General features: G+C 42.5%; 1 protein-coding gene across 7 annotated transcripts in view; it reads right to left on the bottom strand.

Annotated features, from left to right (window-relative positions):
• The window catches only part of usp2a (ubiquitin specific peptidase 2a), an 82,422-nt gene that overhangs the window by 14,685 nt on the left and 53,453 nt on the right, over positions 1-14,284 (bottom strand). For all 7 annotated transcript variants that reach the window (XM_075474058.1, XM_075474059.1, XM_075474056.1 and 4 more), the window contains 4 exons: positions 3,540-3,590; positions 1,295-1,418; positions 883-994; positions 654-764 (listed from right to left, as the gene is read on the bottom strand). In XM_075474058.1, coding sequence (XP_075330173.1) covers positions 654-764; positions 883-994; positions 1,295-1,418; positions 3,540-3,590 — 398 coding nt within the window. The remainder of the gene's footprint in view (positions 1-653; positions 765-882; positions 995-1,294; positions 1,419-3,539; positions 3,591-14,284) is intronic.

Genomic DNA, 14,284 nt, shown 5'->3' with positions numbered 1-14,284 from the left:
TTTGTTATTAGGGAAGCATCTCACTGTTCTGGTGGGGATGGTGTTGTCCACACAGAAGTTTATATAGTCAGTCACACACTCAGTCATGGCATTAATGTCCTCTCCATGTGGCTTACAAAGAGAAATCCAATCGGTTGCATCAAAACAACCCTGTAAGACTTCTTCAGCTTCCTGTGACCACTTTCTAACAGTCCTTTTTGTGACAGGTAGTCTCTGGACAAGGGGTTTATATGCTGAACAGAGAAAAACAAGGTTGTGATCTGATTTACCCAGGGGAGGTCTTGATTTGGAAATGTATGAAAGAATTGGGGTGTTGTGTCTGTATCTTAGCAACAACGGAACTGATGACATCACATGCAGTGTCGGCAACAGCTGAGGGTGGAATGTAAACAGCCACCAAAACAACACTGGTGAACTCTCTTGGCAAATAATATGGACGAAAACTTACTGTTTGATGTAAGCATTGTAAAGAAGCCCATTACTGATAATAATAAATAATACTGATAAAGTCTAATTATGTTCAGCCTGGTAGCTAATGTTTAAACAGTCCAATTAAAACACTAACTGGTATTTCCACTCCCTAGTTTACGAAACACTTGTGTATTCAGAGAAAGAGCAGCGTGCTCAGACACACAGACTGTGTGATGACTTACGGCAGGTGGTCCAAGTCCTCCACGGTGCCTCTCCGCCTGACAGTGACCCGGTTGACTTCATTGTGTAGGCCGTCCAGGAGGAAACGCAGAAACTCTTGAGCATCCTGTTGGCTGCAATTACACGAGCAACAATCACAGTTGGATTATTCTCAAACAAAAGCAAAATTTAGACCTCTTAAAAGTGTACAATTGGCTTGAAAAAATAAGAGCAGAGATTAACAAAGCTTACTTGTATCCCATAAATCTGGGAGCATATCTCTGGATCTGAGTTTTGAACTCAGATGGACTGACCGCCTCACTGCTGGATGATGTCCACATGGTCTGAATCAGCTTGGCAAATTCTACAGAAACACAATTACTCAAATTACTCACAAGGTGGGACAAAAATACAATGATGAAACTGTAATCAGGTTGATGGGGACATAAAGGTACAACTCATGTTTCTTTCCTGAGACAAAACTTTCATGTAACCAAAAATATTTAGAAAAGACATTTAGAATGCAAAATAAATAAGTTGACCACTTTTCCTAACTCCTGTTTATATGCATGCACATCTAATTTAGAGATAAAAAGCTAACGAGTGCTTCACGTCTACAGCATGGAGGTATATTTGTTTCGGGCCTGTGTGACTCGTCTCTCACCTTCCATGAGGGCTGTGTTTGTGCGGCTGTTGTTGTTAAGGTCTCTGCGGTGTGCGTTGTGCAGGCAGTAGTCTCGCAGGCTGTGTGTGTTGCTGAGACATTGCAGAATACTGTTCATGAAACACTGTGAGGAAAAACAACACAAATAATACAGATTACTAGAATTACAGAAAAAGAAGTTAATTTGTAAATGGAAATATTTCCAAATATGGAAATATATTCTGTTGTGAATGAAGCATTTAGAAAGCTTGAAAACTGGATATTTCCTGTCCAAATATAATAACAGTGATCACATCTTTCTGAAATCTGTCCTGGTTGCCAGGCAACAGGTACCTCTTATTTATTACACCTGCTTCCATCTTTAAAGCTGCAGTCTGCAAGATTTGTTGTTGTCATACGTAAAGTCCTACTTTTTGGCATTTTAAGAGTTTACATGATCTATCAGAACGCTTGAAGTTGAAAACGGTGACCTCCGTAGTCGCAAAATGCAAGAAATGCTTATTTTTTAACCGAAAAATAAAAAGTTATTCAACTTCCTGTCCCGCCCCTTCAAAACACATGAGAACTCGTGCACGTCTACGTGCACGCCAGATGCGCCTACACGACTCCTCATTCATCAACTCACCTGTCATTTGCGATCATGGAAGACACAGTAAGTAGACTAGCCCGTAATGAAGTTCAATAGTCTAGATAAATAAGCGTGGGGACGAGCCTACCTTGTATCGCGCGTGCACAATCGGTGATTGACAGGCAGCAGAGCCCAGCTCGTAAACCTGATTGGTTACCTTTTACCGGTCCGGTCTGCAATTTTGTAAACAAACCTGCTGGCTTTGGAGGGACCTAGCGGGACATATAGGGGACCTAGAGAACTCTTTTTTTTTTTTGTATTGGGGTATTTAATGTACTACTTTCAGAATCCCCGGACAGTTCCAGGCATTATGCTTGAAAAAGAGTTGCAGACTGCAGCTTTAAGATAAGAATCTAAAAGCACTTAAAGAGAAAAAAGTGTGCAAACAACAAACATCATTACTGTGTATAAGGAACTATCACACACATGAAGGCATGACAGCACTGCCTGTGTGTATTCTGCTCCACATATAACGTGTCCAGAAAAAGTCAGACCTCACATTCGCTTGGCGCTATTTTCTCTCCCTTCGTATCACTGCGTGCTGCCATCTGCAGACTGTTACCGTGTTTACTGCTCGGAAGCAGGGGACTCCTTGGTCTGCACTTTGGTCTGCATGGTCTACACAGCACGCAGTGATACAAAGGGAGAGAAAATAGCGCCAAGCGATTGTGAGGTCTGACTTTTTCCTGGAGAACGATTTTGTGATGCAAATGCATTACTCTTTTGAACGTATGTTGTTTTGAGAAGCAAAACGCTCTATTTTTTAAACCCCAGCCAACTAGCCGGACTACTTTCGTCAACGCCAAAACGAGGCTGGAACTCGGCTCACAGTACGCAGTAAGGGGTAAGAAAATGTTCATAAATTATATTGCTAGAATGGGATGTCATACAGCTTCATTTCAAAAGAGGTGAACTTTCCCTTTAACGCTAACAGAAATTTGGCCTTCTTTTACCACACATCTCTTTCTTCCCTGATGCATTTTAAGGCCTCTAACTGACGTTACTTTCTGCCAGCCACAAGGACAAACCTGGAGCTTATTTCCATCTAGCCTACCACTTTTATTTTCTCCAGCCACACTCTCTTTGCTCTGAGAACTATTCTGCCCAGTTCTAGCCCTAGAGAATAGGTCTGTGCCCCCATCCTTCACTTAGTCACATCTCCACCTCCTAGTCATTTTCGTTCCAGTGTCAGTTGCCATGTAGTCTGCCTGTGACTCATCTTCACACCCCTGCTCTCGCTGATCCTAGGGGTATTCTCCTTAATGTACTTGTAGCTTATGCTGGTTGAAACACCTTTGGGGTCTTTGCCTTCTGTCAACTGTCTTTCCAATCTGTCACATGGTCTTTCCCTTGTTGTCAGCTGCCCTATTCACAGCAGTCACTAGCTAGGCTAGATTTGGATTAAAGGTTAACACAAGAAACTTGTGCTAAAGAAAAAATGGACCAGACTCAGTGAATAATTTCCTATAATCCCTATATAGACCAGTGAGCAGTGCTGACCAACATGTCATTGGGGTCATCAGGTGGGACTTCACTGTAAATCAGCGAAGAATAACTTAATACTATTACAAGAGTTCCAGCTCGAAACAAACTTAGTTACACATAAAGTTTACATACAGTGTTTCCTAAGTTCTTCAGTCCAATCAGGCCTTGGGCACTCTTTGAGTTCTGAAAGACAAAACAGACACAATGGACTATGACAGTTCACATCATAGTCCTCTCACTAGACTGGTGATTAATGTAAAACCCTAATTCCAAATAAGTTGGGATGCTGTGAAACAACATAATAAAAACAGAATGCAATGATCTCAAAAAACATTTTTATTGACAATGAAATCGAATTAAATGAAAGAATACATTATTTTTCCCCAAAGGGAAAATATATCACTTATATATCAGCTTATTCATATGCTTGGTTATTGATGCTGGAAGAAGCGACCTGGTACATGTTTCTGTGCTACAGCAGAGCACAGAAGGAGCCTCCCACCGAACACACTCCACTGGTTTATCACTATGTAATGTAGACGGTGGGCAGAACCATCACCTATGTTAATTAACTCGTGCAGCATTGGTCTTTATACAGTCAGCTCCAGAGCAGTCCCCAGCACAGAGCCAGCCTTCTTTATCAGTTTGCTCAGTTTCTTTGAGTCTCTGACTCTGATGCTGCAAAGCAGATTGCACTGTATAGATTGCAACATGAATGACAGAAAGGACAATTTACCTGGTGACCATTATCTTCAGAGGGTAACTTGTTTTTGTTTTCTTGAATTCAGTTTCACTCTTGGTAATCACTCCCATGGCAAAGATGTGATCAACAACAGCAGATAACAAGGATGTCCTGTGCTGTACCTTTGTATTTTAACATCACACTTCTTGGGGTAAGAAAGCATTAAACTGAGATGTTTTAGCGCAGTGAAATACACAATGATTTATAAATCTCACAATGCCATGAAATGCCTTATGTCATCACTCACTGCAGTTAAATCTAATTACATAAGTGGAGTGGTTATATAACTGAGTTGCCAGATGAAGAACTAACAAAGAACATGGGGGTGGAGAAGAAATGTGCTGGTGCCCCTGACAACAAAGCAGAAGCAGCACACAGTTATGCTTTAGAGATGAGTCAAACTGAACTCCGTGTCAGCCAACCACATTCTTGCCTTACTGCTCCTGTTTTTAGTTCCTATATCAATAATACCAGTTATAAGCATACTAGCTGTCAAGGAAGCAGCATTTTGACTTAAACTTCAACTCTGCAGTCCAACACCAGTCACCTGATCTCACTGGCTGCTGAAATCTATCTCACTCACATTGTTCCCGTTACCCTCATCTGAGGTGAAGCCAAAGCACATTCACTGAGAATCCTAAGCAGTAGGATAACAATGAAAATGGGCAAAATCCAAGGTGAACCCACACAAAGAGATGATAATTTTACTGAGCATAGAAAGATGAAATAGAGATATATAGTGCTTAAAGTGGTACTAACAGCTTGTTATCTTACTATGGAGACAAAAAGTGACCAAAGTGGTCACAGACGAGCTCTGGACATAATAAAAACACAAAGGTAAAGCAGGTATTATCTATCTCCCATGTCTAAAGCCCTATTCGGACGGGACTAGTTCAATGGGGGGACGTATGGTAATGTTGGTTAACCAGACGACGCCAGGGAGAAGAAATGATCAATTCGGACGGGACAAGAAATCCCTGTAATATTCATCTAACATGGGAGGAGTTGTTGGTTACGCACAACCGTCACATCCTGGATGCCATGCACGTCTTCATTTCACTTCCGTAAACCCCATCTGTAAACAGACATGGTGCCGACCATGCGTGCTTGCAAGCAGCGCTTCATCCAGAACCTCCATGTTTGCAAACAGACACACCAATTGTTTCTCTCTTTAAAAGGATGTGACGACATATTCCGTACTTATTACCGAAGGTCGCATTCGCACGGGATTAGTATTACCTATGGTAGATACTCCGGACCGTTTCACAGGAGGTAGAATTCTCGGCAAAGTTTACCGACATACTCCGCTATCTTTACTGACATGGCGCGTTCGGACGGGACTAGATTTCCCGGTTATTATTACTTTACCCCAGGTCCCCACATTAAACTAGTCCCGTCCGAATAGGGCTTATGAGACCAAAAATGGCCTAATTTCACTGTAGATCAGAGTTCAAAAGGCAACAGATGAGAGAGAGCAGAGTTCATACATTCTGTCACATCCATGGGGTTTTCGCCATGTTTTTAGTTCCTGTTTAGTTCTTAGTTTTACCAAGCTTTAGTTTTCTGTCATGTTTTAAGTTTTCGAGCTCATGTTTAGTTTTTAGTTTTGCCATGTTTTCCCCATAGCGTCTGTTGCTCTGCCATCACCTTCATTCGCACCACCTGTGTTTTTTCCCCTCAGCTGCACTCACTCACCTATTACTCAGTCAGTATTTAGTTTCCAGGTTTCCTCATTGTGTTTGCCAGATCCTACCCGTCAATACCCTTCACGCCACACAGCGCTAAGTTAAGTAATGTCATGTCAAGTCAAGTTCATTGGGCCTCATGCAAGAACATTTTCGTATTTTTATTCTAAATTTCTCTTACTTTTTAGGTCTCATACGAACACGTCACGTCAGATTCAACAAATGCTCTTAACTTCGGAAAAAGTGTGTTAACGACCTGCGTAAATGATGAATCCCACCTGTGCGTATATAAGGAGCACGTGCACAAGGATAGTAAATTTGCATACTCCACGCCCAAAATTATACCATATAAAGCTTACGCTTCCTCGCTCCTGTGCCAGCAAATGTTGTTGAGTGTTGAGTCATGAGAATGGCATCAAGGCACAAAAAGAACAACTTTACGGGCTCTGAGACTGAAGTTCTGCTTTCAGAGATCCAAAAAGGAAAATCTGTCATTTTTAGCAGTGTCAGCAGTGGAATTGCAGGATCTGCTAAGGTGAAGAAATGGGAAGCAATTAGGAGTGCTGTTAATTCATTGTATTCAATTCGTAATGTCACCGAAATAAAAAAAAAAGAAATGGTTTAATATGAAAATAGATTAAAAAAAAAAACGTATCGCCATGGGCAGCGCTCGATGACTGCAACTAAAGCCGTGCAATCAGTTGTTGCCTCATCATGATGGCACTTTGATGGGGTGGTCCATGAGGTAGGGTCTTCTGGCACCACACCTTCTGGTCTGCCTGGGCTGGTTCAGATAGTAGGAGACCCTCGTTCGTGGCAATATTGTGCAAATCTGGCATGCCTTCTGTGGGCTATAGAGCAGTTTGCCCCCCGCTGTATCGAGACGCATCCACCTGGTCTTCAGCTCAGTGCACTCCACGACAGCATGGGTGCTTTGATGCGTATATGTGTCTCGTGCTCCAATTATGATTGGCAGTCCAGCCACGGCATAAAAGTCCCTTTTAATTTGTACTTGTTGGACGGCGGTGTATGGGAATTTGATGTACCATGGGGGATACACTGATGAGAGCTTTGATGACCAAGGGGAGCGCACGACTCACAGAGGACTGGGACACCCCCGACCTGTCTCCAATCTCCCTCCGAAAGGTTCCAGTGGCCAAAAATCCAAGGGTGGTGAGGACCTGGACGTGTGGTGGAATTGGGTTTGATCGGCGTGTTTCTCTGGAGTTGTGGCTCTAGCAAGTTGCATATTTGCAGCAGCACAGTCCTTGGCAGTCTTAATCGCAATGTCAGCCATTCGTCTGTCTCCGCAGGGATATTGTAGTGGCTATCTTACATTCTTTTCTTCTTTCTTTGTTTCTTACTCTTTTAACCACTCTTGAGAAATGACATGAGACCACGTTACTCGTTGAGCTGGCTGTGTGCCGACACAGACGGTAAAACGACTGTGTTGCTCCGCCATATTTTCATTTATTTTTTACACATGGTTAACAACAAAACTTCACTTCCTGCGCTCTCTACGTAAACTGCATTCAACGTCAACGGAAACACAGTTGGCTCTAAATTCAAAGCATACGGGAACTTATTCCTCCAACAACATCAGCACAAATCAGTGCAACTAACTAAACAATAATAAATGGCGCTTACATTCCGGCCCCTAATTGTTACTGCTGGGACATAACAATTACATTTCTACACATTAAAGCGTCATTTATCTGAAACACTGAATATGCAATGAACTTACTTTTGTTCCCTTCATTTACATGAACCATCATTAATTTCTTCACATAAACAGTACTTCAAGTATGCCTGGCCTCTCCTGGCTATAAATTGTCTGAAGGCATTTATGCAGGAATCAGTTTCAAGAGAATTAGCAACCTCTATATGAATTGCTCTGACTGCAAGACATGTGAACAAGACCCCATACCTCTTGACCATACTCCGCCCACACTTGACCTCAAAAGGTCCGAAATAGTCTATTCCTACACTGGTGAATGGAGGGTTGTCTGGAGTCAGGCGATCTTGTGGCAGATTTGCCATTCTCTGTTCACCAGGTTGCTGATATCTTTCTCCATATTACACACTTTGAAAGTATCTTTCTAAAAGCTGAGTCTGCTTGTGGAACCCAGAATCTTTCTCTTAGCTTGGACAATGTATAATTCCTTCCACTATGTCCTGTTTCTTGGTGAACATGTTTGAGGATCAAGGTTGACACATGATGGTTCTTAGGAAGGATCACAGGATGTTTAGCATCTACTGGAAGTAGAGTCCTGCACTGGAGCCCTAGGCCCGAGGGGCCCGACGGCCCGACAGCCCGAGGGCCGGGCTTCGGGCCGACGACCGTATAATTACCTCGGACAAGGGCCGGGCTCAGGCACTTTTATTTTTCAATTTAATTATTAAAAAAAATAATAATAATTCAACTGAATTATTAAAAAAACAAAAAACCTGCTAATTAAAGAACTGTGTTGTGTTTAAATGAAAACAATTGAACGCAGCAGCAGCTGCTCTGCCCCGCACCAGCACCTCCCTTATATAGGCATACGGACTCACACAGTCCTCCGACATGCCTTAAACACAGATGAGCTGGCTGAAGTAGTCCCAGTAGCAACAACAAAGCAAGGCTGCTCAATTTCTCCATTGATAAAATAAATTCACAACTCTACAACATAAACATTCATGTAGAATATAGCATATACTTTGTTGTCTACAGTAGTAGATCAACCCTCATCTTACTTTGAAGCAGAGTGGTGCTTTGAAGCTCCCAGCTCCCAGAAGTGACGTCAACGCAGCTTTAGCAGCACAGAAGCTATCAGGCTTGTGTTGATAATAATAAACTCCTGGACTATGTACAAACTTCCAAATGCATCGTTTTGTGAGTACAGACCATATTTGTACTACTGTAGAAGTTTGGTGTCATGGCATGTGATTTTAGTGTGGTAATTTTGGAGATACTGCCAGGTTCCGTTAGCGCTTGTACTAAGCTATTCGGGATAACTCGGTAACTCAGCTGATGTTCAGCCAAGATCGGAAAAACTTCGGGTGGGCTACTTGGCTGGATGTCACGGTTCAAATGACCCTATAGGGTGAATCTACTCCGAGCCGTGGTGAGAGCGCACGATTGCGTGATGTCTCCCCAGATGGTCTGTGCCTACGAGTTCTCAAGCTGCTGATCGAAACATGAGCCCCTATTTTAACCTGCTCTTTTATGTCCATTTTGATCTGTCAGAAACCGTTTGCTTATTCACAGAAAAATAGAATGCTGTTTTTTTCTAACTGCAGAGCGTTATCCCATTTTCAGAGCGGCAGATTGAATTTACGAACGCACTCAATGAATATAGCGTTCTATCGCTAAAACATTGTTATGGGAGGTTAAAAAAAAAAAAAAAAAAAAAGTCGGGCCGGGTTCGGGCCTGAGAATTCTGATAACCTGTCGGACCGGGCCGGGCTGGGGCTCCACCCCCTCGGGCCAGGGCCGGGCTCGGGCCCAGATAATAACTTCATCCCATGAGAGTTTCCTGCCACACAACTCCTGCAGGATCATTTTAGCTGGAAGGATGACAGGTGACAAAAACCCCAGCGGGTCATATACAGCACTTACAAATGACAGGATGCCACGTCTAGTCTGTTGTGTATTCTTTGCATTAATTCTGACCTTGAATACATCTGACTCTGTACACCAGTTCACTCCAAGGACTCTTTCGTCAGGTAATGCATCATGACTAAGGTCCAAATCCTTAACCTCTTTTGCTCTTTCTGACTCAGGAATGGAGGCTAGAACAGTCCTGCTATTACTCATCCATTTTGTGAGATGAAATCCTCCACTCTCACACAGTGCTGTCAAGTCCCTGACCACATCAACTGCTTGGCTTTCATTGACACTGACAAAAGGCAATCATCTACATAGCCATTCTGTATTCTTTCAAGGGCTCATTCAGGTTTCCATTTGGCCACCAGAGGAATCGCAGGAGGTCTTGATCCTCTGGTGGTACTCTTAAGGGCCGTGTATACTCTCGCAGCAGTGTGTCGCAGTGAGCTTGTCGCAGACACGACGCAGTTATTTTTGATTTATGCCTACTTTTGAAGCGCTGTCTGCGCTATGTTAATCCCACGCCACAACGCAAGAGGGACAATCACGAACAAGCTAAGATTGTGGGTGTTACGGTTACGGAGGTCATTCAACAACAATGGCGACTGGACGAATGCGCACTTTGATTGAGATGCAGCTGATCGATATAGAAATAGAAGAAATATTGCTACTACTGGAGCTGGCAGAGAGGCAAAAGAATCGTCACGGTTAGCATCACCATTAGTCGGTTAGCAAACCGGAAATACGCATAGTGTAGAGCGGATGTAGAGTTGACCAATCAGAGGCCTCCTTTCTCTCCTCCCTGCGGCGATGTCTGCGGCACTGTCTGCGGTGAGTTACAATTTTGGGGAGGTGCACCAGAGTGTCTGCGTAAGGGGCGGGTGCATGTCTGCGTTAACTGCGACACACACGCAGACGACCTGGTTTCCGACCATAAATCAGCCTTTACTTGGTGGTACATTGCCTCAATGTCTGACATTAAAACAATGTGGTCATGTCTAAATCTTGTTAACACTCCTATTAGTGGATTTGTTAAATCTGGTCCTTGTAAAAGTTCTGCGTTCAATGACTTGCCCTGAAATGATGCTGCACAGTCAAAAACTACACAAAGTTTCCCTTTTTGGGGATGATATACCCCGTGATGAGGTATGTACCACACTCTATCATTGTTAGACACAGTCTCTTCCTTTGGTACTCCCACCTCATACTCTTTACTGATTAGGTCAGACTAGGGGTGGGCGATATGGAAAAAATGTTGTATCACGATTTTTTTGCATAAAATCACGATTTCGATTTTTTATCACGATCTTCTATCCAAAAAAAAAAAAAAAAAAAGACCAATTACAGTAGAGTCAAGTCGACATGCTGAACCACAGAAGAGCTAAGGAGTAAAAGAAAGAATTTGGCAATCAACACATTGTAATTCAACTGTAAGCCAATTCAAGATGAAAAATAATGATCTAATTGATGACATCTGACACAGTGAGAGTGAAGCAACCAGAAATAGAAAAACGAACCACTGATGACGACTTGACTCCACCTGTTAGAAAGCCCATGTTGTTTGGTTATTTTCAGTTAAATACATTAATTTAAATTGTGTTTTACGGTGAGTTTTCATACGTCCAACGTTCGTGAACGCACCATAGACGTTCCGATGTTCCTGAATGTACCGCACCTGTGCGTGAGACGATGTCGCTGTAAAGTTTCGTTTCTCCTCCCGATGCAGCAGTGAACAGCTTGTAATTTTCCCTTTGCTGTTTTCACCTAACATTAGCCTGTACATCCTGGGTTTATTGTGTGTAAATGCCAGAAGAACCACAGCCAAATAAATCCACCACAAACTGGACATCTGTATCCGTGTCTTTTAACGGGGACACACACCATACACCAGCATTAAAAAAAAAAAAAAATCATTGCGCTGATTGGCAAAGGCGATCTATACGGTTTCTCCAATTTGGTAGATCGCCTGCGATTCTCCACTCTTCCTCGCCAGTCACGATTTTATATCGTCAGATCGCGCACCCCTAGGTCAGACATGACTCTCTGATACTCTTTATGAAAGTCTTTGTTTTTGACAAGTTTCCTTTTCAGGTTTTCTGCTCTCTGAACGACTACACTGTAGTTGTTAGGCATCTTGACAGCTTTGTTTCTTAAGGGAAGACCTATGCTATAGTGTCCATCAACCTTTTTCACTGTCTCATTAACAGAGTCCATAAACTGTATGTCTTCTTGTGACATTTCTTGCTTTTCTTCACTAGCTTTCTCTGGAAAGTCATAGTTAAACTGTTGTACAAGCAAGTTCTCTACATTGGCAATGGAGATGCGATTGACAGAAACACTTTGTCCACTTTCAGGTGGAGAAATGCAACCATGACCCCTGAGGGGACCATTCACAACCCAACCGAGGATAGTTCGAATTGCATATGGACCGTCATCCTCATTATAGATCATTTGCCATGGTTCCATGACCTTGTACACATCACAGCCTATCAACAGTCCTATATCTGCCTTTATTTTTGGCAGCTCGATGCCACGAAGGTGTGGCCACTTTTCCAAATCTTCCTGCACAGGAATTTTCCTTTTGGACACAGGAATGTCTTTATGAGTATAAATCTCAGGTAAATCAATGTAAATGTTCTCTTTCAGACCACAAATCTCTAGACCTGAAACTTGGTAGCTTGGCTCTAACTTTTCCTGGCCCATCGTACGAAGCAATATTTGAGTTTTCTTGCCTTCAATACCAAGCTGTCTCATTAACTTTTCATCACAGAAAGTGGCTTGACTTCCATTGTCTATGAATGCGTAAGTCTCTATTACCTTGTTGCCTTTCTTCGCCTTTACACACACAGGCACAATTGCCAAGACACAACTGTCTTTTCCGGCCCCGGTGGCACAACAAGCTCCACTTGAGATGTGTGTTGTTTCACAAGTTGTCGTGTTTTCTGTGGTGCTTTTTTCACTGCTCTTAACCGCTTCATTATCATCTTCCCTTGTGACACGAAGCATGCTTGGATGTTTCTTAGAACAGTGTTCACATGAAGCTCTCTTTTTACAGTCTTTGCTCATATGACCTTGAGTCAGACATGAAAAACACAGTCCTTTTCCTTTAAGAAACTCCAATCTTTCCTTGTGGGGCTGCTTTCTTATTTTGAGACATTCTGCCAATGTGTGTTGTCTTTCACAGAATGTACATGGATTCTGAAAGGCATCAACAACTTGACGAGAGGAGCTTTTACAGTTTTCAGGTGGGTTCTCATTTGCAGCTTGTGCTACACTTGTAGCGAATGTACTCCCCTTAGGCCTGGTTGCTCTGGCTGTTTTCATATTTGCAAAATGTTTCCCCTTATCTTCAGTATCCTTTATGTCACCAAAGAGAGGATCTGCAGCTCTTTTAGCTTGTCTGTTTATGAATCTGACCAGATCTGCAAATCTTGGTCTCTTTCTACGAGCTTCTTGAATATCGAATCCAGAAACTCTCCACATCTCTCTCATTTTATATGGTAACTTGGAGACAATGATTCTAAGATTAGTGGGATTCTCCATTTCTTGCAGTTGATCAAGGTCTTGCATTGTATTGTTACAACCAGTTAAGAACAGAGAGTAACTATGGAGAGCCTTAGCATCATCTGGCTTGATTTGTGGCCAATTGAGAGCTCTGTTCATGTAGGCAGATAAGATTTTCAGCTCATTGCCATAGTGATAAGTTAACAATTTTCTTGCTTCACTGTAGCCTTGACATGAACTCATATGTTGGCAACTCCTGACCAAGTCTCTGGGCTCTCCTCTTGTAAACTGTTCAAGGTAGTATAACCTGTCAATGTCATTATCAGTTTTATCATGAATGGTATAGTCAAATGCCCTTATGAAGGATTTAAACTCAAGGGGATCACCACTGAAAACGGATCTGTCTCTTTGAGGCAAATGGGTCAGTGTCTGTTGTTTGACTAACATCTCAGTGATGTCATTTTGTTTCAGCATCACTTTACACAGGCTAACTGCATCATCACTGGTATTAGTGTACTGTGTCTCATTTTCTTGTTTCACCTTGTTATTTACCTGTGACCTTTCAGCGGGTTCACACTTTGCTGCTGGCTCTTGTCTGGATAGCAGATTGTCCACTGATCTTGTCTCAGAATGAGCAGTTGTAGGTTGTTGGCTCTCATGCTCACAGTTCTCCAGCACTTTTATTTTTGCTGAAGATGCAGCAATTGCGGTCTCGATTTCAAGCTGATCTTTCTTTGCCTTTAACTTGCACTCTTCAAGTTCCAATGCCTCTTTCTGTTTCAGGGATGCTGCTTGTGCAAGTAAGGCGGCGTGTTCTGCTTGTTCCCTCTGACGTATAGATGAGATGGACAATCCTGACAATCCTGATGATCTGGAAGATCTTGAGGATCTGGCTGATCTAGATGATCTGGATGGTCTCAAGAAATGGGCAGCCGTTATACCTTGTTCCATATGGAGCACCGATACATACTCCGCTGGTGTAGCAACCACAGATACGCTGTCATCTGGGCTCACTTCTTCTTGATGCTGTGGCCGTGATGCACAGATCCATTCTTCAACTTCATTAATAAATTTGTTGAATTGTTCATCCTTTGGTTTGAACCAAAATGTTTGATCTGCATTCTTTTCATCATCAGGCAACAGTCTGAGTACACCGTCATTTGCATGACCAAACTCTCTCAAAAGTTTTGAGTATTCATTCAAATGTTCATCAACAATATCTGGACTCTCATTGGCTTTCATTAGGCCATTTTATTCATTTTTGATGTTAACTGTGATAGTTTTGCTCTTCTTGAATTTATAAATCTGCTAATTAGCTCTTCTAGCCCCCTTTCCGTGGGCTTTGGTTCCCTTTTGC

The sequence above is a fragment of the Odontesthes bonariensis genome, chromosome 9, assembly GCF_027942865.1.
Source record: "Odontesthes bonariensis isolate fOdoBon6 chromosome 9, fOdoBon6.hap1, whole genome shotgun sequence".
Lineage (NCBI taxonomy): Eukaryota > Metazoa > Chordata > Actinopteri > Atheriniformes > Atherinopsidae > Odontesthes > Odontesthes bonariensis.
Note: the sequence above shows the minus strand (reverse complement) of the source record. Positions and strands in the feature narration are given on the sequence as shown.